Source organism: Neovison vison, chromosome 6, assembly GCF_020171115.1.
Source record: "Neovison vison isolate M4711 chromosome 6, ASM_NN_V1, whole genome shotgun sequence".
NCBI lineage: Eukaryota > Metazoa > Chordata > Mammalia > Carnivora > Mustelidae > Neogale > Neogale vison.
Genome location: NC_058096.1, coordinates 42,587,791 through 42,610,728, shown reverse-complemented (window position 1 = coordinate 42,610,728; position 22,938 = coordinate 42,587,791). Strand labels below are relative to the sequence as shown.

General features: G+C 35.1%; 1 protein-coding gene across 3 annotated transcripts in view; it reads right to left on the bottom strand.

Moving 5' to 3' along the window:
• Nucleotides 1–2,985: 2,985 nt before the first annotated feature.
• The window catches only part of ARL13B (ADP ribosylation factor like GTPase 13B), a 75,609-nt gene continuing 55,656 nt past the window's right edge, over nucleotides 2,986–22,938 (bottom strand). For 2 of the 3 annotated variants that reach the window (XM_044251176.1, XM_044251175.1), the window contains 3 exons: nucleotides 21,025–21,141; nucleotides 19,994–20,062; nucleotides 2,986–5,043 (listed from right to left, as the gene is read on the bottom strand). In XM_044251176.1, the coding sequence (XP_044107111.1) occupies nucleotides 4,967–5,043; nucleotides 19,994–20,062; nucleotides 21,025–21,141 (263 nt within the window). In that variant the 3' untranslated portion in view covers nucleotides 2,986–4,966. The remainder of the gene's footprint in view (nucleotides 5,044–19,993; nucleotides 20,063–21,024; nucleotides 21,142–22,938) is intronic. The other variant, XM_044251177.1, reaches the window with a different exon arrangement.

Below are 22,938 nucleotides of genomic sequence, written 5' to 3'. Positions count from 1 at the left end.
AGACAGGCTTTACAGTAAAACAATCCACCATCAAGAGACCACTCACTCCTTAAAATGAACGGCAAAAAAACACAACAGAGAAATCCACCATCAAAGCAAGAGAACAAAGCCTAGTTTACAGACAATCTTGAACTATCATTTCAGGAGAATAGCTTATTAGCTGAGGCTCTCATTTTATTAGTTTAGTCCTCCAAAGTGGTGGGTACAAACTCTATCATAGAATCCAATGGGATTGGGAAGTAAATATAACTTGTATTTTTATTTAATTTTATCAAATCTTTGGAAAAAAAACCAAAAACCTTAGGGGGAGGTATATATACAAAGTGCAGTAGAATATGTATGTTAATTATGAGCTGAAACTTACCCCCTCAAAATTCACATACTGAAGCCTGAAGTCCTAATACCTGAGAATATGACTGTATTTAGAAAGTCTTTCCAGAGGTGATTAAATTAAAAAGGACCTTAAGGGTGGGTCCTAATCTAATCTGACTAGTATCCTTATAAAAAGAGGAAATTTAAACCCTCAGACACTAGGGATAAACACATACAGTGGAAAGACCACTCAAGGAAACAGGGAGAAGCAGGCCATCTATAAGCCAAGGAGAGGAATTTCAGAAGAAACCAGTCCTGCCAATAAGGTTCCAGGTTGATCCTGGACTTCCAGACTTCAGGAATGTGAGAAAATTAATTCCTGTTGTTTGATCCACCCAGTCTTTGGTAGTATCGTGTGGCAGATCTACCAAACTAATATAATAACTTAAATATTACTGGAAAAGATATATTATAAAAATCAGGAGACCACTGATTCATTTACCTAGGTCATAAATTCTGTTTACTAATTAGCGCACAGAATTTAGAACTTGGGCTCTAAACAAGCAAATAATTTTCTTCCTATTTTTCCTTCAATTATAAGCGGATTCCCTTCATCAAAGAAAATTCATTTCTGATTTCCTATTTCTTTCCCCCAAAAAAACAGGTTTCCATTATTGTTTCCACGAAGCTAATGGATTATTATTTTGATAGTTTATAATCATATATATATATATATATATATATATATATTTAGATTTTACTTATTTATTTGAGAGAGAGAAAGCAAGAGAGATCACAGAGGGAGAGGGAGAAGCAAACTCACCACTGACTGAGTGGAGGTCCTATGTGGGGCTCAATCCCAGGATCCTGAGATCATGACCTGAGCCAAAGGCAAACTGAGCTGAAGGCAGATGCTTAACTTAGCCACCAAGGTGCCCCTCTAATCATTCTTTAATGTAAGTCTTCAAATATCTAAATTTGTTCTTTGGATCAGCTGGAATATATTTGTTGATAAATAGTATTAGCAGAATCTCAGTTGCAAAGTCTACTCCACTTAGAGAAAAACTTAAGTATTAAAGCCAAAGATAATAAAGTTTATAAGCTACAGCTTTATTTGTATAAGCAGTTTCACTTTTGATAAGGTTTTGACACCAAAAAGTATTTTCTTCAGTGCAGAATGGGAAAAATTCAGTAACATGAATAGCATACAAGTAGAAACAAGTAGCAAATAAAATAAGTTATCACAATAAACAAATACTTAGAGACCAGCTACAAAAAAAAGGCATATTCTACAGATAATTTATTTATGGGCTATTCAAAATACATTTTACAGGAGTGCCTGGGTGGCTCCGTTAGTTGAGTTTTGGCTCAGGTCATGATCTCATGGCTCCTGCAACTTAGCCCAGTGAAGGGCTCTGTACTCAACACAAGGAGTCTATTTCCTCCTTCTCCCACTCCCTCTCCCTCTGCCCTCCAGATGTGCTCATGTGCATGTTCTCTCTCAAATAAATAAAATCTTAAAAAAAAAAAAAGTTTTACATATTAAGTCCTTTGTTTCACACTGAAAAGACTGTTCAATTTTAAGCTTGCAGAAAGCATAGCACTTAATTTTTACAAAATTATGTTTGATTCTCCCATCATAAAAGCAGCAAAATTTGGGGGCACCTGGGTGGCTCAGTTGGTTAAGCATCTGCCTTCGTCTCAAGTCATAATCCCAGGACCCTGGACCCTGGACCCTGGGATCAAGCCCCATGTCAGGCTCCCTGCTCAGCAGAGTCTGCTTCTCCCTCTCCCTCTACCTGCCATCCCCCCCCTGCTTGTGCCTTCTCTGTGTTTCAAATAAATAAAATCTTTTTAAAAATAAAGTAAGCAAAATTTTAAAAACTCATTTGAAAAATTGAGGAAAACACACAACCGATAACTAAAAAATTCATTATTTAATATCAATTACATGCAATATTGTATGCATGTTATATATTCCTTTTGGGCATATAGAATGATCTTTTAAATAAGTAAAAATATGTATCTTTCGGTAAGTAATTTTAAGAAAAGACAGACATTGCATCATCCAGCATCATGAGGTGATTTATTTTTAATTGCCTTTAAAATGACAATATTCCTGGGGCACCTAGGTGGCTCAGTGGATTAAAGCCTCTCCCTTCGGCTCAGGTCGTGATCCCATGGTCCTGGGATACTGCCCCGCATTGGGCTCTCTGCTCAGCAGGGAGCCTGCTTCCTTTCCTCTCTCTCTGCTTGCCTCTCAGCCTACCTGTGATCTCTGTCAAATAAATAAATAAAATCTTAAAAAAAAAATTGACAGTATTCCTTTCCATATATATGAAAACGTGTACAGAGAAAAAGTTTTCATGTAAAATAAAGTCATTTTTTTAATCTATTGACTTAAGATTTCTTCCAAATTCCTTTTCTAGTTTCTTACCAAAAAGAAATCACTTAAATTTATCAAATGAAAAGCAAAACTGCATACTGATATAAATTATTTTTATTGTGTGAAAATGTAATAATCCATGATGGTTAAGAATAAAAATGCAGCACATAACAAAATAGGCATTTACTTGTTAAAAGCAACCTGGATTTACAATACTTCTTTTAAAATATGTTTAGAATGCTTTAGGAATACAAATTAATTTTTGAGAGATATATAAAACATTTATTTCACTGTATCATATATTTCATTTCAAAAATCATTTTTATTTTTAATAAATGAATTCAGTATTATTGCACACTATAGTAATCACTTACAGGAAACAAAAAATGTTTAAACTTTCATTTACTCTCAAACTAGATGAAAATTAAAAGGATGACAAAAGTATAAGTTTAGTGTTTAAAAAAATGAATAAATGTAAATGTTACAAACAGGAACCAAAAAGATATAAAAATAAGTTTTACTCTAAAATCCAGTTCAAAATTTACATTCTGTCTTCCTGTGTTGCTTTCGCTTACATTTCGGCCACCTATCAAATTTAGGCTGTTATGAATTTTATATCTGAAGCAGAATGCTTTTTACTCAGTGTGCCTGGTGTACAAAACTTCAAAAGACTGCATTATGATGCTGACTAGAGTAATAAGTGACCCAACTAATGAAAGTTCAAGGACTTAAAAAATGTCACTAAATGTGATGCTCCAAAGTAAAATAATCATATTAAACTGCTTCAGATATACTTAATCTTGTTATTGTTAGATACTAGCGTTTGTTTGTTGTCAGTACAAGTTAACCAAACTTAAAATTTTGATGAGGTGATAGGATTCATGTTGTTTCTAACATTTTCACCTTGATATAAATGTATATACTTTTAATTAAGTGCAAATTATGATCTAATACTCAAAATATATTCCTAAAAGTTTGCTTAAATAGAGAATTCTATAGATGTCATTCTTCAGTGCAAGGGAAGTGCTATTATTTTAAATTGAGAAATAATTTTGGAATTCTCTCTTTATAAAAATAATTTTAAACCAACTTTTTTATTCTTATTGACTTAGTACTCAAGCATTTCCTAGTTATAAAACCAAGTGTTTGTACCCACAGTGTCTTTTTCAGTCTTCTTGCCTTTATTTTCAAGGCACAAAAGAATTAAAATAAAAGAGTCACTGCAGCTTCTGACAGAACGAGGAAGTGACAACGAGCACCATGATCTGAAAAAGTCTATACCATAAAAGAGGTGTTCACTGAAAATTTTAATAATATCTCACGTAACATTTTTATTAATTTAAAAAGGATTTAGATCAAGAAAGTATTTCAAGTCTCTTTCATTTATTGCAATCATCACAAAAAAAAAAAAAAAGCAAACAACAACAAAATGAACCCTGCTTGGGTAGTATTTTCAGATAACGTAATTTTGAAGAATAAAGATCTAAGCAACTAGTTTTAAAAGGTATTATTTTAAAATTAGGTAAAATTAGGATGTACATTTCAAGAACAATAACAATACCTAATTATTTTAAAATTAGGTAAAATTAGGATGTACATTTCAAGAACAATTCACCCCTAATTATTTTAAAATTAGGTAAAATTAGGATGTACATTTCAAGAACAATACATTATAAAACATACCTAAAACCATATAAATATGTCCTGTTTGTATAGTTCATGTTTGTCAAGTAAATCAACTCCATTTCCATTAAACAAAGCATCTATAGAAAAGTGCAGTCAATATTGTAGTAATTAAAATTCTTATAAGTTTTAGAAAAATATAAAAAGTTAAAAACGTAGGTTATAAATTCCCAAGATTCCCCTTCCATGCACATGTATTTTACAAAAAATGTGTAAGATACAGTAACAAAGACTATTAAACAAATGGTTAAGAAAGTGTACAGAGTCCATTGGCTCTTTTTCTGAAAAGGTTTTCCTTCAGGAATATGCCCATGAGTGGGACTGTAAAATCCAGAGTCAACAATAACTCCAGCTAACTTGATTCAAATGCTCATCCCATCTACTGATCATTTTGCTTCTTTTTTTTTTTTAAACCGTGAATAACATGGATAATTGTCAGATCAGTCAGGTCTTTGGCTATTCGACACCTTACTGAAATTGCCATGGTTATCTTGCCCTAGTAATGAATGTTTAAGGCTTTTCTTCTTTGAGAAAGAAGGTCCTCTAGCTGATCTTGCCTGTATTTAGTGCATCCATGTGACTTGGCTATGAAATCACATCATGAGCATCACTGTTAGGTCTCTGTCGCACAGCCAGCGGAGGCAGTGGCTTTCCATAGAAATCTACATAAAGAAGGGATACCAAAAAACAGTATGGTAAATCGGAATTTTTGATGCAATTCATTATTTTCCAACCAACACCTTTAAAAAAGTAAGGTGCTCTCACTTGATGGGTAGACTAATGGATAAAGAGAATAGACAAAAAAAATCAAAATCCAAGAAAACTTGAATAAATTCAAAACATAACCACTAGTACAAATTCCTAACTCTAGATTATAAATTAATTTCTACTTGATTTAATAAAAAGCTTTATCTAATAAATGTACATATATATTATTTTTAGGTCCAATTACATGTTCATATTAGTGTAAAACAAATAAATACTCAAAAATCTATGGAAGTTCTTGCCAAAGCCCTGATAAGTCAGTATTTGTACCATCCATATTCTCATCCAATGATTATTACTTGTAGGTATTTTGCAAAAAGAATTAATTATCTTAGTTTTCTGGTAGGTAGTAATATTTCACAATGATGCTTCTCTATAATTCAGTGATTTAAGGTGTATATGATACAAAGAAAGTCTTATTTTACATTTCTTAATAAGTTCCTGTCCCTTAATTATTATCAAATGGCTTAGAGTTAATAGCATATGTAAACCTTTATAAGTAATTATTTTCTAGCCTATTACCAAGCATAGATTTTTAGGATCACTTGAAATAAATATATTGAAAATGTATTAGAGTCCTGTTTCCAGTTTTGGATATATTGAGAGTTTGGCCAACTAGCCCTAAATGAGCACATGACCTAGAAAATAGCCTGCAACATCACAAGTAAATGTAAGTTCCTGATATAACTTACCCAAATGTCCTTTGTGATCAACAGTATCCCATACCTGCCAGAGCCTTCTGTTAGATAAGACCCTGATGGAACTTACAAAACCACATTTTTTTTTGTTTTGTTTTGAATTCACCAATCTGGCGTTAGCATATGGCCCAGCTCCTGCAGCTCTCTCTGCCTGCACCCTGCCTTGATCCCCACTATGGAAACCTCAAGGTATGCCACATATTTCCTCCAGGACCTGTGAGTAATAAATTTCTCTTGTCTCAATTTCTTCTGTGACCTTTTTGAACCAAGACTTACCATCTAACATCCAGGGGCCCTACTTAACAAGTGTTAATTTAACAAAGTCATAACAGCATTTAAGAAGACTGGAAGTCACCACTCCATCCTAACAAGAAGTAAAAGGCTGAACAGACTACAAAATCAACAAGTCAGCTCATTTCCATAAGAGGGGAGGTCACAAGACAAACCACTGCCCCAGAAATGGAGACAGAGAGGCAAATATAGGGAGTTTCAGTTTACCAGAGCATATATTCATGAATGGAAACTGCCAAAGGAAGGAAAACTGCCCAGCTAGGAAAACCTGAACTTTGATGAATTGCTGGAGGCTTAGCAGGAACAAATCTCAGAGTTAAAAACTCCAAGGAGACTAAGTCATATGAGGATTCCTACGATATTGTGAAATTTGTCTCCAGAAACATGACCAAATTTCCAAAATAAATATTGAAGAAAAATCCCCTCCCACTTCTGTCAGGCAAGGAAAAAAAGAAACCATTTTGAAATACCCCAGAACACTCTGTTTTGAGGCACACGGCCTGCCCTCAGGGAAAACTAGTTAACTAGAGCCTAAACTACTGCAGTATCATCAAACCCTAACTGACCTGGGGAAGAAGACCACCAATTCCAGCTGGCACTACCCATTTTGTCTACCGAATGGGGAAGAAAAAAACTGAGAAATTCTTGTGACATTCAGAGTCCAGAGGGACTGGCTCACTAAAAGACTGAGATCTCATTAAAGAAATATAGAACACTTCTCTTTCCATCACATATCACCACCATATTACTGAAAGCCAATTTCAGTAATTCAGTAACTTCAGAAAGTTTCTTTCACCTGATACACCATGTCAGACAAAAACAAAACAAAACAAAAACAAGGCATTCCAGAAAGGGCAAAAAACCCCAAATGTGAATAGACAGATCAATCATCAGAACAAGACATGGCAGGAATATTGGAATTATCAGGCCAGGAATTTAAAATAACTATGATTAATAAGCTAAGGGCTTTAGTGGATAAAGTAGACAGCATGCAAGAACACATGGCAATGTAAGCAGAGAGATGGAAATCCAAACAAAGAACAACAACAACAAAATGCTAGAGATAAAAAAAAAAAATCACTGTTACAGAAATGAAGAATGCCTTTGATGAGCTTATTAGTAGACGGGACACAACTGAGGAAAGAACTTCTGAGCTTGAGAATAGATCAATAAAATCCTCACGAATTGAAAAGCAAAGAGAACAAAGACTGGGGGAAAAAACAGAAAAAAATATCCAAGGACTGTGGGACAAGTACAAAAGTCATACCTTATTTTTAATGAAATTACCAGAAGAAGAAAGAGAAAAAAGAATAGAAGCAATATTTGAATCAATAATGACTAAGAATTTCCCGTAAGTTAATGTCATCAAGGCACAGATCAAGGTATCTAGAGACCACTGAGCAGGATAAATGCATATCTGGGCATGTCATTTTCAATCTACAGAAAACCAAAGAAAAGAAAAAATCCTGAAAGAAGCTAGAGAGCGAAAAACACCTTTTCAACAGAGGCTCAAAGCTAAGAATTACATGCAGCTTTTCCTCAGATGCCATGCAAGCAAGAAGAAAGTAAAGTGAAATATTTAAAGTGTGTAGAGAAAGAAAACAAAATAAAACAAAACAAAACACCAATCTAGAATTCTATACCCTGCAAAACTGTCCTTCAAAAGTAAAGGAAAAATACACTTTTTCAGACAAACACAAGTTGAGGGAATTTATTGTGAGTAGACCTGCCTTGCAAGGAATGTTAAAAGTTCTTTAGAGAGAAGGAAAATAATAAAGGTCAGAAATTCAGATGTACGTAAAGAAAGAAAAAGTATCAAAGAAGAAATAAGTAAAATGAAAACATATTTTTCTTCTTAATTGATCAAAAGGATAAAAGTTGGCTAAAAAATGCTAATAGTAACAATGTACTTTGATTATGTATATGTAGGTATATATCTTATGAATGTATGTATATATACATATATTCACTTATACATGCTTATATATTAAGTTAAATGAATGACAGCAATGACACAAAGAACACAGAGAAAGGAATTAGGGTTATTTGATTATTTTAGGTCCTTGCACTACCCATTAAATCTATAGTGTTGTTTGAAAGTGAACTTGGATTAATGTAAATGTATACTGCAAACTCTAGAGTACCAACTAAAAAAAAAGTAAAAACAAAAGAATTAGTTTAACTGATACACTAAGAAAGGAGAGAAAATGGAAACATATAAAGTGCTCAATTAAACCCACAAAAGGTAGGGGCACCTTGGTGGGACAGTTGGTTAAGTGTCCTACTCTTGGTTTCAGCTCAGGTCATGATCTCAGGGTTGTGGGATGGAGCCCCAGACAGGCTGTGCCATAACGAGGAGTTTGCCTGAGATTCTCTCTCTTCCTCTGCCCCTCTCCCCACCCCATTCCCTCTCTTTTCACTCTCTAAATAAATCTTTTAAAAAAAGGCCACAAAGGGAGAAAAAGAATGGAAGACAAAAATAGGAACAAAGAATGAGGGCAACAAATAGAAAACAGTAATGGATATGCTAGATATTAGTCCAACTATACCAATAATCATTCTGAAAGTCAGTGGTACAACTGCAACAATTAAAAGATAGAGACTGTCAGAGCAGATCAAAAAATATGATCCAACAATAGGCTGTCTACAAGAAAATTACTTTAAATATAGAGAAGTATTAGGAGAAAATGGCTTTTCAAGCAACTATAAATTCCAAGCACTAGTAAGCTGCAAGGATGCCCTCATAAGTCTCGATGTGACAGTGCAACAAAATGAATTAAAGGTATGGATTTCAAAGCTGGACACACCTACATTCAAATCTTGATACTGCTACTTAGTAGCTGTGTGACCTTGGAGTATAAGTTCCTCCTGTACAAAATGGGGATATCCCTGCCCATCTTATAAGGCTTTTAGGAGAAATGAAATGAATTAATGTACCTGAAGTGCTTAGCAATATGCCAGGAACACAGAGTATACAGTTAATATTATTGCTATACTGTTGTTATAACTTAAATTAAAACAATTTTGACAAATTTTAAATATGACTTTTCTAATTTCTTAAAATCAAACTTAATGAGAAGTTTAATACATAACAGAACTCAAAATTAACCCAAGGTGCGTATACTTCCTAATATGTTATACTTTTAGAATTTAAAAGTATACTCCTAAAAAGAGATATCACATACACACGGCAAGAATTATCTTTCTCCCTCCCAAGAAGTTATTTTATTTTTGAGGTAAGGATTCTGTATTATTTCTTGCCAGAAAATAAAATCATTCTATACAAAGTATGTTTCTTATTGTCTTAACTGTAAGGGATATAAGTCGATGTTAGTACCCAACTGATAATAACTGGGCACTAACTGATAATAAATCAACTTAATTGCTAACACACATTTTTACAAAGAGCTTCAAACTTTTTAAACACCAAATTGAAGGGTAATAAAACTGCATACAAAATTTTATCTTCATTCACATTTTAAGATTAGAAATATTCTTTTGTTTAGTGCATTTGGTATTTCTAGCTAACAGAATCCTTGATCTATTTCTCATAATGTATAACACACAACATGTTAATTAAGTATGGGTTGAGAGTGTTTATATAGTAAACACATTCTCTTTTTAAGTCTCCTTTCTCCATGCATGTCTTACTTGTTACACTGAACAAGTATACAGACAATAATTAGAAAAGTAAAATCAAACTGCTAACAAAACAAATGTCTATTAGCAAAGAAAAGGTATGAATCTGCTTTAAAAATTCTCAGTATAACTATAAAAAATTGTTTTTCATCCCAGTAAATTTTAAGTGCTATGCCATTTGCACTTAACTTTTAATTAGTATTCTAGTTCATTATGTATCTGTTGTTTACTTGCCTTCCAACAAATGCAAAGAAATGTGTATACAATTAGAGAAAAGAGGAGGATGCAATTATAAAATTGGCGGCTATCAGCATCTCCACTGAAGATCCCATGAAAAACTCTAAAAATAAATTTAAGGTTTTTTATTAGAATTTTTAATTATACCTGCATTCTTCTCCATTAATGAAAGTAGAGTTGACTGTACGTTTTTTTTTTTTTTTTTAATCCAGGTTAGGTATACTTTGACTTAAAATTTATGGGAAGAGGGGGAGGAGTCAAGATGGCGGAGAAGTAGCAGGCTGAGACTACTTCAGCTAGCAGGAGATGATCAGCTAGATAGCTTACCTAAAGATTGCAAACACCTGCTAATCCATCGGCAGATCAAAGAGAAGAATAGCAATTCTAGAAACAGAAAAGCAACCACTTTCTGAAAGGTAGGACTGGCGGAGAAGTGAATCCAAAGCAACGGGAAGAGAGACCCCGGGGGGAGGGGCCAGCTCCTGGAAAGCGGCAGAGCAACAAAGCACACATACAGGACTTTTAAGTCTGTTCCGGGGCACCTGGGTGGCTCAGGTCATGATCCCAGGATCCTGGGATCAAGCCCCGCATCGGGCTCTCTGTTCAGCGGGGCTTCCCCTTCTCTCTCTGCCTGCCTCTCTGTCTACTTGTGATCTCTCTATCTGTCAAATAAATAAATAAAATATTTAAAAAAAAAAAAAAAAGTCTGTTCCGCTGAGGTACATTGCTCCAGAGGCTAAAACGGGGTGAAGCCCACGCAAGGTCAGCGTGGCCTCAGGTCCCGCAGGGTCACAGAAGGATTGGAGGTGTCTGAGTGTCGCAGAGCTTGCGGGTAATGGAACGGGGAAGCCGGCTACAGAGGCCAGTGAGCTCCCAGCTCGGAGTTACCTTGAACTGGTCGCAGACTTGGTTTGCTCAGGGCACGACCGGAGGTCAGGCAGACAGGAGTTACTGGGTGCTGTTCTCTGAGGGCACACTGAGGAGTGGGGCCCCGGACTCTCGGCTCCTCCAGGCCGGAGACCAGGAGGCCGCCATTTGTATTCCCGTCCTCCGGAACTCTACGGAAAGCGCTCAGGGAACAAAATCTCCTGAAAGCAAACCTGAGCAGAGTACTCAGCCCGGCCCCTGGTAGGGCATTGCAATTCCGCCTGGGGCAAAGACACTTGAGAATCACTACAACAGGCCCCTCCCCCAGAAGATCAATGAGAAATCCAGCCAAGACCAAGTTCACCTACCAAGGAGTACAGTTTCAATACCAAGGAGAGCAGCAGAATTCCAGAGGAGGAGAAAGCAAAGCATGGAAATCATGGCTTGCAGTTAATTTAATTTTTTTTCTTTTTCATTCTTCTAAATTTTTTTTAACTTTTACCCTTTTCTTTTTTAATGTTTTTAATTAGTTTATCTAATATACATATTTTTTTCTTTTCTTTTTTTTTTAAAGGATTTATTTTATTTTTTTTTTAAAGATTTTATTTTATTTATTTGAGAGAGAGAGACAGTGAGAGAGAGAATGAGCGAGGAGAAGGTCAGAGAGCGAAGCAGACTCCCCATGGAGCTGGGAGCCTGATGTGGGACTCGATCCTGGGACTCCAGGATCACGCCCTGAGCCGGAGGCAGTCGTTTAACCAACTGCGCCACCCAGGCGTCCCTATTTTTTTCTTTTTTATACTTTTCTTCATTCGTTTCCTTTTTTTAATTCTTTTCTTTTCCCTTTTTTTTTCTTTGTTTTTTCTTTCTTTCTTTCTGAACCTCTTTTTATCCCCTTTCTCCCACCTCACGATTTGGTTAAAGCATATTTTCCTGGGGTTGCTGCCACCCTTTTAGTATTTTATTTGCTCCTTCATATACTCTTATCTGGACAAAATGACAAGGCAAAAAAATTCACCACAAAAAAAAGAGTAAGAAGCAGTACCGAAGGCTAGGGACCTAATCAATACAGACGCTGGTAATACGTCAGATCTAGAGTTCAGAATGACAATTCTCAAGGTTCTAGCCGGGCTCGAAAAAGGCATGGAAGATATTAGAGAAACCCTCTTGGGAGATATAAAAGCCCTTTCTGGAGAAAGAAAAGAACTAAAATCTAAACAAGTTGAAATAAAAAAAGCTATTAATGAGGTGCAATCAAAAATGGAGGCTCTCACTGCTAGGATAAATGAGGCAGAAGAAAGAATTAGCGATATAGAAGACCAAATGACAGAGAATAAAGAAAGTGAGCAAAAGAGGGACAAACAGCTACTGGACTATGAGCGGAGAATTCGAGAGATAAGTGACACCATAAGACGAAACATTAGAAAAATTGAACTCCAGAAGAAGAAGAAAAAGAGAGGGGAGCAGAAGGTATACTGGAGAGAATTATTGGGAAGAATTTCCCCAATATGACAAAGGGAACGAGCATCCAATTTCAGGAGGTTCAGAGAACGCCCCTCAAAATCAATAAGAATAGGCCCACATCCCGTCACCTAATAGTAAAATTTACAAGTCTTAGTGACAAAGAGAAAATCCTTAAAGCAGCCCGGGAAAAGAAGTCTGTAACATACAATGGTAAAAATATTAGACTGGCAGCAGACTTATCCACAGAGACCTGGCAGGCCAGAAAGAGCTGGCATGATATATTCAGAGGACTAAATGAGAAAAACATGCAGCCAAGAATACTATATCCAGCTAGGCTATCATTGAAAATAGAAGGAGAGATTAAAAGCTTCCAGGACAAACAAAAACTGAAAGAATTTGCAAACACCAAACCAGCTCTACAGGAAATATTGAAAGGGGTCCTCTAAGCAAAGAGAGAGCCTAAAAGTAGTAGAACAGAAAGAAACAGAGACAATATACAGTAACAGTCACCTTACAGGCAATACAATGGCACTAAAATCATATCTCTCAATAGTTACCCTGAATGTTAATGGGCTAAATGCCCCAATCAAAAGACACAGGGTATCAGAATGGATAAAAAAATAAAACCCATCTATATGTTGCCTCCAAGAAACTCATTTTAAGCCCGAAGACACCTCCAGATTTAAAGTGAGGGAGTGGAAAAGAATTTACCATGCTAATGGACATCAGAAGAAAGCAGGAGTGGCAATCCTTCTATCAGATCAATTAGATTTTAAGCCAAAGACTATACTAAGAGATGAGGAAGGACACTATATCATACTCAAAGGGTCTGTCCAACAAGAAAATCTAACAATTTTAAATGTCTATGCCCCCAACATGGGAGCAGCCAACTATATAAACCAATTAATAACAAAATCAAAAAAACACATCAACAATAATACAATAATAGTAGGGGACTTTAACACTCCCCTCACTGAAATGGACAGATCATCCAAGCAAAAGATCAACAAGTAAATAAAGGACTTAAATGACACAGTGGACCAGATGGACATAACAGATATATTTAGAACATTTCATCCCAAAGCAACAGAATACACATTCTTCTCTAGTGCACATGGAACATTCCCCAGAATAGATCACATCCTCGGTCCTAAATCAGGACTCAACCGGTATCAAAAGATTGGGATCATTCCCTGCATATTTTCAGACCACAATGCTCTGAAGCTAGAACTCAACCACAAGAGGAAGTTTGGAAAGAACCCAAATACATGGAGACTAAACAGCATCCTTCTAAAGAATGAATGGGTCAACCAGGAAATTAAAGAAGAATTGAAAAAAATCATGGAAACAAACGATAATGAAAATACAATGGCTCAAAATTTGTGGGACACAACAAAGGCAGTCCTGAGAGGAAAATATATAGCGGTACAAGCCTTTCTCAAGAAACAAGAAAGGTCTCAGGTATACAACCTAACCCTACACCTAAAGGAGTTGGAGAAAGAACAAGAAAGAAACCCTAAACCCAGCAGGAGAAGAGAATCATAAAGATCAGAGCAGAAATCAATGAAATAGAAACCAAAAAAACAATAGAACAAATCAACGAAACTAGGAGCTGGTTCTTTGAAAGAATTAATAAAATTGATAAACCCCTGGCCAGACTTATCAAAAAGAAAAGAAAAAGGACCCAAATAAATAAAATCATGAATGAAAGAGGAGAGATCACAACTAACACCAAAGAAATACAAACTATTATAAGAACATACTATGAGCAACTCTACGCCAACAAATTTGACAATCTGGAAGAAATGGATGCATTCCTAGAAACATATAAACTACCACAACTGAACAAGGAAGAAATAGAAAGCCTGAACAGACCCATAACCAGTAAGGAGATTGAAACAGTCATTAAAAATCTCCAAACAAACAAAAGCCCTGGGCCAGACGGCTTCCCGGGGGAAATCTACCAAACATTTAGAGAACTAATTCCTATTCTCCTGAAACTGTTCCAAAAAATAAAAATAGAAGGAAAACTTCCAAACTCATTTTATGAGGCCAGCTTCATCTTGATCCCAAAACAAGACAAGGATCCTATCAAAAAAGAGAGCTATAGACCAATATCCTTGATGAACACAGATGCGAAAATTCTCACCAAAATACTAGCCAATAGGATTCAGCAGTACATTAAAAGGATTATTCACCACGACCAAGTGGGATTTATTTCAGGGCTGCAAGGTTGGTTCAACATCCGCAAATCAGTCAATGGGATACAACACATCAATAAAAGAAAGAACAAGAACCATATGATACTCTCAATAGATGCTGAAAAAGCATTTGACAAAGTACAGCATCCCTTCCTGATCAAAACTCTTCAAAGTGTAGGAATAAAGGGCACATACCTCAATATTATCAAAGCCATCTATGAAAAACCCACCGCAAATATCGTTCTCAATGGAGAAAAACTGAAAGCTTTTCCACTAACGTCAGGAACATGGCAGGGATGTCCATTATCACCACTGCTATTCAACATAGTACTAGAAGTCCTAGCCTCAGCAATCAGACAACAAAAGGAAATTAAAGGCATCCAAAACGGCAAAGAAGAAGTCAAATTATCACTCTTCGCAGATGATATGATACTCTATGTGGAAAACCCAAAAGACTCCACTCCAAAACTGCTAGAACTTGTACAGGAATTCAGTAAAGTGTCAGGATATAAGATCAATGCACAGAAATCAGTTGCATTTCTCTACACGAACAACAAGACAGAAGAAAGAGAAATTAAGGCGTCAATCCCGTTTACAATTGCACCTCAAACCATAAGATACCTAGGAATAAACCTAACCAAAAAGGCACAGAGTCTATACTCAGAAAACTATAAAGTACTCATGAAAGAAATTGAGGAAGACACAAAGAAATGGAAAAATGTTCCATGCTCCTGGATTGGAAGAATAAATACTGTGAAAATGTCTATGCTACCTAAAGCAATCTACACATTTAATGCAATTCCTATCAAAATACCATCCATTTTTTCAAAGAAATGGAATAAATAATCCTAAAATTTATATGGAACCAGAAAAGACCTCGAATAGCCAAAGGAATATTGAAAAAGAAAGTCAAAGTTGGTGGCATCACAATTCTGGACTGCAAGCTCTATTACAAAGCTGTCATCATCAAGACAACATGGTACTGGCACAAAAACAGACACATAGATCAATGGAACAGAATAGAGCGCCCAGAAATAGACCGTCAACTCTATGGTCAACTAATCGACAAAGCAGGAAAGAATGTCCAATAGAAAAAAGACAGCCTCTTCAATAAATGGTGTTGGGAAAATTGGACAGCTACGTGCAGAAAAATGAAATTGGACCATTTCCTTACACCACACACAAAAATAGACTCAAAATGGATGAAGGACCTCAATGTGAGAAAGGAATCCATCAAAATCCTTGAGGAGAACACAGGCAGCAGCCTCTTCGACCTTAGCCACAGCAACATCTTCCTAGGAACATCACCAAAGGCAAGGGAAACAAGGGCAAAAATGAACTATTGGGATTTCATCAAGATCAAAAGCTTTTGCACAGCAAAGGAAACAGTTAACAAAACCAAAAGACAACTGACAGAAGGGGAGAAGATATTTGCAAACGACATATCAGATAAAGGACTAGTGTCCAAAATCTATAAAGAACTTAGCAAACTTGACACCCAAAGAACAAATAATCCAATCAAGAAATGGGCAGAGGACATGAACAGACATTTCTGCAAAGAAGACATCCAGATGGCCAACAGACACATGAAAAAGTGCTCCACATCACTCAGCATCAGGGAAATACAAATCAAAACCACAATGAGATATCACCTCACACCAGTCAGAATGACTAAAATAAAGAAGTCAGGAAATAACAGATGCTGGCGAGGATGCAGAGAAAGGGGAACCCTCCTACACTGTTGGTGGGAATGCAAGCTGGTGCAACCACTTTGGAAAACAGCATGGAGGTTCCTCAAAATGTTGAAAATAGAACTGCCCTATGACCCAGCAATTGCACTACTGGATATTTACCTTAAAGATACAAACGTAGTGATCTGAAGGGGCACGTGCACCCGAATGTTTATAGCAGCAATGTCCACAATAGCCAAACTATGGAACGAACCAAGATGTCCATCAAAAGATGAATGGATAAAGAAGAAGTGGTATATATACACAATGGAATACTATGCAGCCATCAAAAGAAATGAAATCTTGCCATTTGCGACAACGTGGATGGAACTAGAGCGTATCATGCTTAGCAAAATAAGTCAAGTGGAGAAAGACAACTATCATATCATCTCCCTGATATGAGGAAGAGGTGATGCAACATGGGGGCTTAAGTGGGTAGGAGAAGAATAAATGAAACCAGATGGGATTGGGAGGGAGACAAACCATAAGTGACTCTTAATCTCACAAAACAAACTAGGGTTTCTTGGGGGAGGGAGGTTGGGAGAAGGGGAGTGGGATTATGGACATTGGGGAGGGTATGTGCTTTGGTGAGTGCTGTGAAGTGTGTAAACCTGGCGATTCACAGACATGTACCCCTGGGGATAAAAATATATTAATGTTTATAAAAAATAAAAAAATTAAAAAAAATTTATGGGAAGAAAAAAAATATTTTAAAACTTGTGAAGTTATAGTGTTTTCTTCTCTGCTCTGGTAAGCTACATTTACTGATATATATTGAAAACTGACTAAAATATTAGGAAATGGTGGTCTTAAACTTAACTAATTTATTACAACTCTTTCTCAGAAATTCTAAATTAAAAACAAACACAGGAAAGTGAGCACAAACAAAAAACAACCTTCTCAACCTATTTTTTTTTAAAGATTTTATTTATTTATTTGACAGAGAGAGATTACAAGTAGGCAGAGAGGCAGGTAGAGGAAGAAGGAGGAGGAAGCAGGCTCCCCGCTGAGCAGAGAGCCCGATGCGGGACTCGATCCCAGGACCCCGAGATCATGACCTGAGCCGAAGGCAGCGGCTTAACCCACTGAGCCACCCAGGCGCCCTCAACCTATTTTTGACATTTTTCCACTTGCCCTTAAATATGTTCCCCCTGAATACTACCATTACTTCTTTTCTCCTCATTCTACAAAATTTCCTTCAGAAACAAGAAACTAACATCCCCTCCTGAATTCATTCAGTAAAGATTACAGAGAATTTATTATGGTTAAAGAAATCCTATTATGAGATGTGACAAAAAAAATAAATAAATAAAATGAAATAAAATAAATCTGTAAACCCTCCACTCACCTGAGTCCCTTCTTTTCTCCTGCTCTCTTGAATCTTACCTGTATTGGCCAAGAGACTTTTCCAAATAGATGAGCCTACAGACACCTCCAAAGGAGGTTTCCTTCCTCAAGTATTTTCAATATTAGAGACACAACCAACCTTCCAGCTGCTTGAGTAAACAATCCTCCATTCCTCCTTCCCTTGGTCCATACATTCATTCATCAAATATTACTTACTATAATTGTTAAGATATTTCCTGCATACATTATTTACTCTCCATTCCAATTTCCATTCCTTACTTCTCATTGTGACTACCAGAATAGCCCACTTTGATGGGATCCTTACCTCAAGTGTGGCCACCAGCAAGTCTGTACTTTTCCTGTGACAAAAATTACTTTCCTCAACAACACCTCCAGTAACATTACTTCCCTGCTCAAAAATGTACAGTGTCTCTTGGAAAATTATTACAGGTCCACCAGACATCTTAATGTATATATTTGAGGTTCACAATCTGACTCTAAGCCATAATTCCAGTTTCAACTCTCTAACTTCAAATGTCCTCTTTCTTACTCACTCTATCTACGTGAATCTAAGCTCCAATCACAAGAAACGTTATTTTTCAATAAGCAACCCTTTCCAAACCCTCTACCTTTGAATAGCCTGTTTCTTCTGCTTACTGACTTCTCCTTCTTTGAAGACACAGTTGTATACCACTTTGACTAACTGTCCACGACGTTTGTGTGCAGTACTCTAATTCCACACCAGAGAACTTATTACTGTATACTATGGATTGTCACATACACTACAGTAAGCTCAAATATTCTCTTTTCTATTAGACCAGGATCTAAAGAAACACAGAATTTATATCTTACTCATCTTGGTATCACCAATATCTTAGGTGGTATCAAATACAAAAACATTGCTTTTTGGATACCTGAAATTCAGTAAGAGAAAAAATGTCTGTCCTATGAGAAATAAGTATTTTTCTATATATGTGTACATATACATACATATGTATATTAACTTTACCTAATTTTTAATAACACAGGGAATATTTAAACTGAAAATGTGTGCTAACGTATACAATGTATCATTAAACATGAACTAACATATTACAGTCAATAAAAACATGATATAAATTCAATCACATATGTGACTTCATTATAATTTTGATACAGTCTAAGAACAAACTTTTCTGTATTTAGAAATGAAAAAAATCCTTTCATTTTCACTAATGATAATGAAAGATGTATTGCATTACAGACCTAAAGTATTCTGAAAAAGAGTATTTATGTACTTTTTGAATAAAAATATTTTATAAAGTTTGACATAATTTCAAGTTACATGATAATGTTTTTTGTAAATGTTAAACTTCTGACTTTCTTTCCTGGTAAAAGGATCTCCTTAGGTATCCAAGCTCTAGAGGTAGATAAACAGAGCCATCAAAAAGGGAACCAGGTACTCTTGATGGAGAACTTTATTGAGCTACAATACACAAAATTACCTTTTTGCATTCTAGAAACATTTTACTGAAAGAGCCTGAGCTGGGGCACCTGGGTGACTCAGTGGGTTAAAGCCTCTGCCTTCGGCTCAGGTCATGATCCCAGGGTCCTGGGATAAAGTCCCTGCTCAGCAGGGAGCCTGCTTCCTCCTCTCTCTGCCTGCCTCTCTGACTACTTGTGATCTCTGTCTGTCAAATAAATAAATAAAATCTTAAAAAAAAAAAAAAAGCCTGAGCTGATGGTCTGAAATCAGAACTTCAGTCTGCTGTATCAGGCAGTTCTCTATACCCAACTGTCCCTTCTCTAGTTTTCCACTTATGGAATTCTAATGCCATATATTCACGAGATTATACCTTATGTTAATTTAATCCAAAGAAAACTATTTTCTTGAGTCTATAAGCCTTTAGTAACTTTCAATTTTGCTGAACCTTATTTGGTTTGTTAGTTTAGTCTCTGATTTTACAAATTGTGTTAATCTTTACTTGACTTTAATATTCAGTAGCTGGGTCTCATTAGAAACAGAGAAAAAACCATTAAAGTGACATTATCACAGAGTATACTGAGCACATATAGGACAATGCTGTTTTTAACACTATATATAATTGTATGTCTCTTTGTAACTGTTCACTTTTCATACCACTTTACATAAATATATAGTGGATAAACATGAACTATGATTATTTTTACATCTGTATTCCAAGGTAAACAAATTATATGGAGGTAAAAGGCACTAAAGTATAAAAAAATTAAATAAAATGAAAAAAGTGAAGTATAATGAAAAAGGATAGTTGTGAACTTGAAAGCCTTCCAAAAATAAAAATTTGTTGAAGTAGTGAGGTAAAGAAAAGTGGATGTAATACGTATACTTGAAAACTGATCCTTTTGCATTACCATTATGACGTGTTTCACCAAGAAGCTCAAGTTTTGGAAGTCTAGTGACTTTGGGGGTTCCCCAGCCAACTAAGGAAAGAGAAAAAGATTTTAAAACACTGTTAAACAATGTCTCTTTAGGTCTGTTGAGAGGATCCATCCCTTGACAGGAATGTAATAATATTCGATGTCAAGTCATATATGTATATTGAATGACACAGTATGGAATAACCACAAAGCTATTTGAAATAGTTTTTAATTAGAAGTGTAATTATAGGCCGGTAACATCTGCTTTAAGTTTTTACTTATCTTTAGTCAAAAATATAAGCATCTTCCCCACCATCAAAAATTACCATAGGCTACTATTCCAAGCCCTAGCAAAGGCTAAAACAAATGTTTACTAATAAATGAAATATTAGAAACGAGTCTTAAAATGTTACCACCTAAAGCCTTCTAACAGGGTTAAAAGGACACTATAAATATATACATTTAGATATTTATTGAGCACCTATGGTGTGTTAGGTATTGTGCCTAGTACTGAGAAATTTCTCACAATCACCATGCAGTTAGCACATACCAGTGTTATACATGCAATATTCCTTTTAATCCTCAGGATAATTTAGAAAGTCAGTATGTATGTTGGAAATATATTGGAAAAATTCACATATCTTGCTTTCAAATGATAACTTACAGCATGAAAGATCTAACTTTTTAAAAACTTCCATTAGCCATCCATTCATTAAATTTAAATTCCTTTTAGCAATTTGGGGACTGATATTTCAAGTAGGACTTGAATCCATTCTAGGAAGTGGTTGGGTAAAGTGTTCTTAGTAATTTTACACACTATTTTCTACTTTTAGAAAACACCTTTTTTCTGATTAAAAAAAGGAAATATATACTTATAATAAATTTTGAACAAAGTAACATAGAAAACTTCCTTTATCATAAATTCACAAGAGTAAACATATTGAATAAAACCACAAAATTTCTTTATTTTTCCTTACTGTTTAAAGCAGTATTCCTAAATTTAGTATCAATATCAATTTACTCACCAGGAGGAGGCGGTGGGGGTGGTGTTGGACTCTTAGGAGCAGAGTCATCTGTATTAACAGGCTCTACACGGTGACTCCTTTTTATTCTTAGTTTCTTAGTTTTCTTTTTACTGTTATCTAAAAGAATATAAACATGGAACTATATGCCTCTGAGAAAACAAAAACTTCTATAAGAAAAAGAATGGACCTAGAATTTCTATTCATACTATCCTTACTAGAAAACTACATCTTCAACTTTGGAACTTATTAGCAGTAATGAAATGTAAATCTGCCTTTACTAAGAGTAAATTTTTTTAAATGATTACTTATTGAATAATTAATATGATACAAACAGCAAAAAGCCTGTATTTTGAATTTTATGAGTTATTAAAATACAAAAAAAGTTCACCATTCCAAAAGTAACTTACATTTTTTCCAAATGTCATATCAAGTAAATATAATTGTTTAATTGCAGGGATGTTCATGAAACTAAGACTAGCCCAGAGAAAGGACAGAGATGTTGATTTCTCTCAGTTAGAATATATGGAATGGATTCCAGGTATAAACAGTTCAAAAATAATTCTTTGAAATGTGAAAAAAGACCCCAATCAAATTTATATATGTTACCCACTGAAATAAACCCAGATAAGTTATGCAAAATCACAGTATTAGAAACTGCAGAATTGAGTCTGTGTTCTAAAAAATAAACTACAGATTCTCACTTAAGTACTTACAAACAATTTAAGGAAATTTATGTCATTAACATGCAAATTTTAACAATGAAAACTGGTAAGGCATAATAGTTAAATAACCAAACACTAAAATTATTGAAATATTTTAATTGACAATCCCAGCTGCTTAATTTACATATTATGTAATACATTTAGTAAAATGTGAATTATCTGTTATATGAGAAATAGCCAACATCTATGAAATCTACAAAGCAGTGAGAAATATAAACATGTTTAGAAAGACATTATTTTTCTAAATAAATTACTTGTGTCATTTGAGACATTTTACTCCAGAGAAAAACAAAGACATCATTTTACAATTAAACCCTAAGTTTAACAGCTAAGAAAAAGGAAAGAGTCCAGAACCATGCAGTATTTCAAGATGGGAATAGTTCAGGGTGACGAAGAGCACAGGATAAAGGGCAGATGGTATGAAGCAGGCTCTCAGCCCAGCCACAGATGAGATGTATGATCTTAACCAAGTAACTCAATCTCTCCAAGTCCCTGATTTCCTATTCAAAATAATGGGAATAATATACCATAGGATTGTTATGTTAAATAACATAATCCTGCATTAAATAATAAATCTGAAGCTATATTCTATAGCATAAAACATATTATTACTATAGTTATATGATTGACTATCTTAAATCTTCCCATGCTGTACTTTCAAATAATCTGTCAAATCTTCTGCTCTTTAACAAAGAGCATTAGTGTTCAAAAGTCCTTTCAATATATTGAGAGGCCACTTGAAATCTACTTTCTGTTTAACTCTGTTAACAGAACTACATGGGTAAGAATATGGCTGTCCTACCTTCCTAATTTATAAAAGGTATAACTTTCAAATCTAATTTTTTATACAGCACAATATCTGTTAGCTAAACTGAACCTCAGGGATTATGATCTTATTTTCATAACCTTCCTGACATTGTACAAAAATTCTTATATATAATGAAACTATACTGCTAACTGAAAGTCATAAGGAAGTAATGATCATTGGGTCATGTGTCAGGCTCTGCCCTAGGAACACTATAGGGTTATTTTTATTTTAAGTAACCTTAAAACCTTGTGGAAAAAAAAATGATGCTAAATCTCCCTTTAGAGATGAGGAAACTAAGATTAAAAACAATACAGTGTAATATAACAAATACCCTGATTCTATCTCAAGTGGTCTGATTCTCTCTATGATACCAAAGACAGGAAT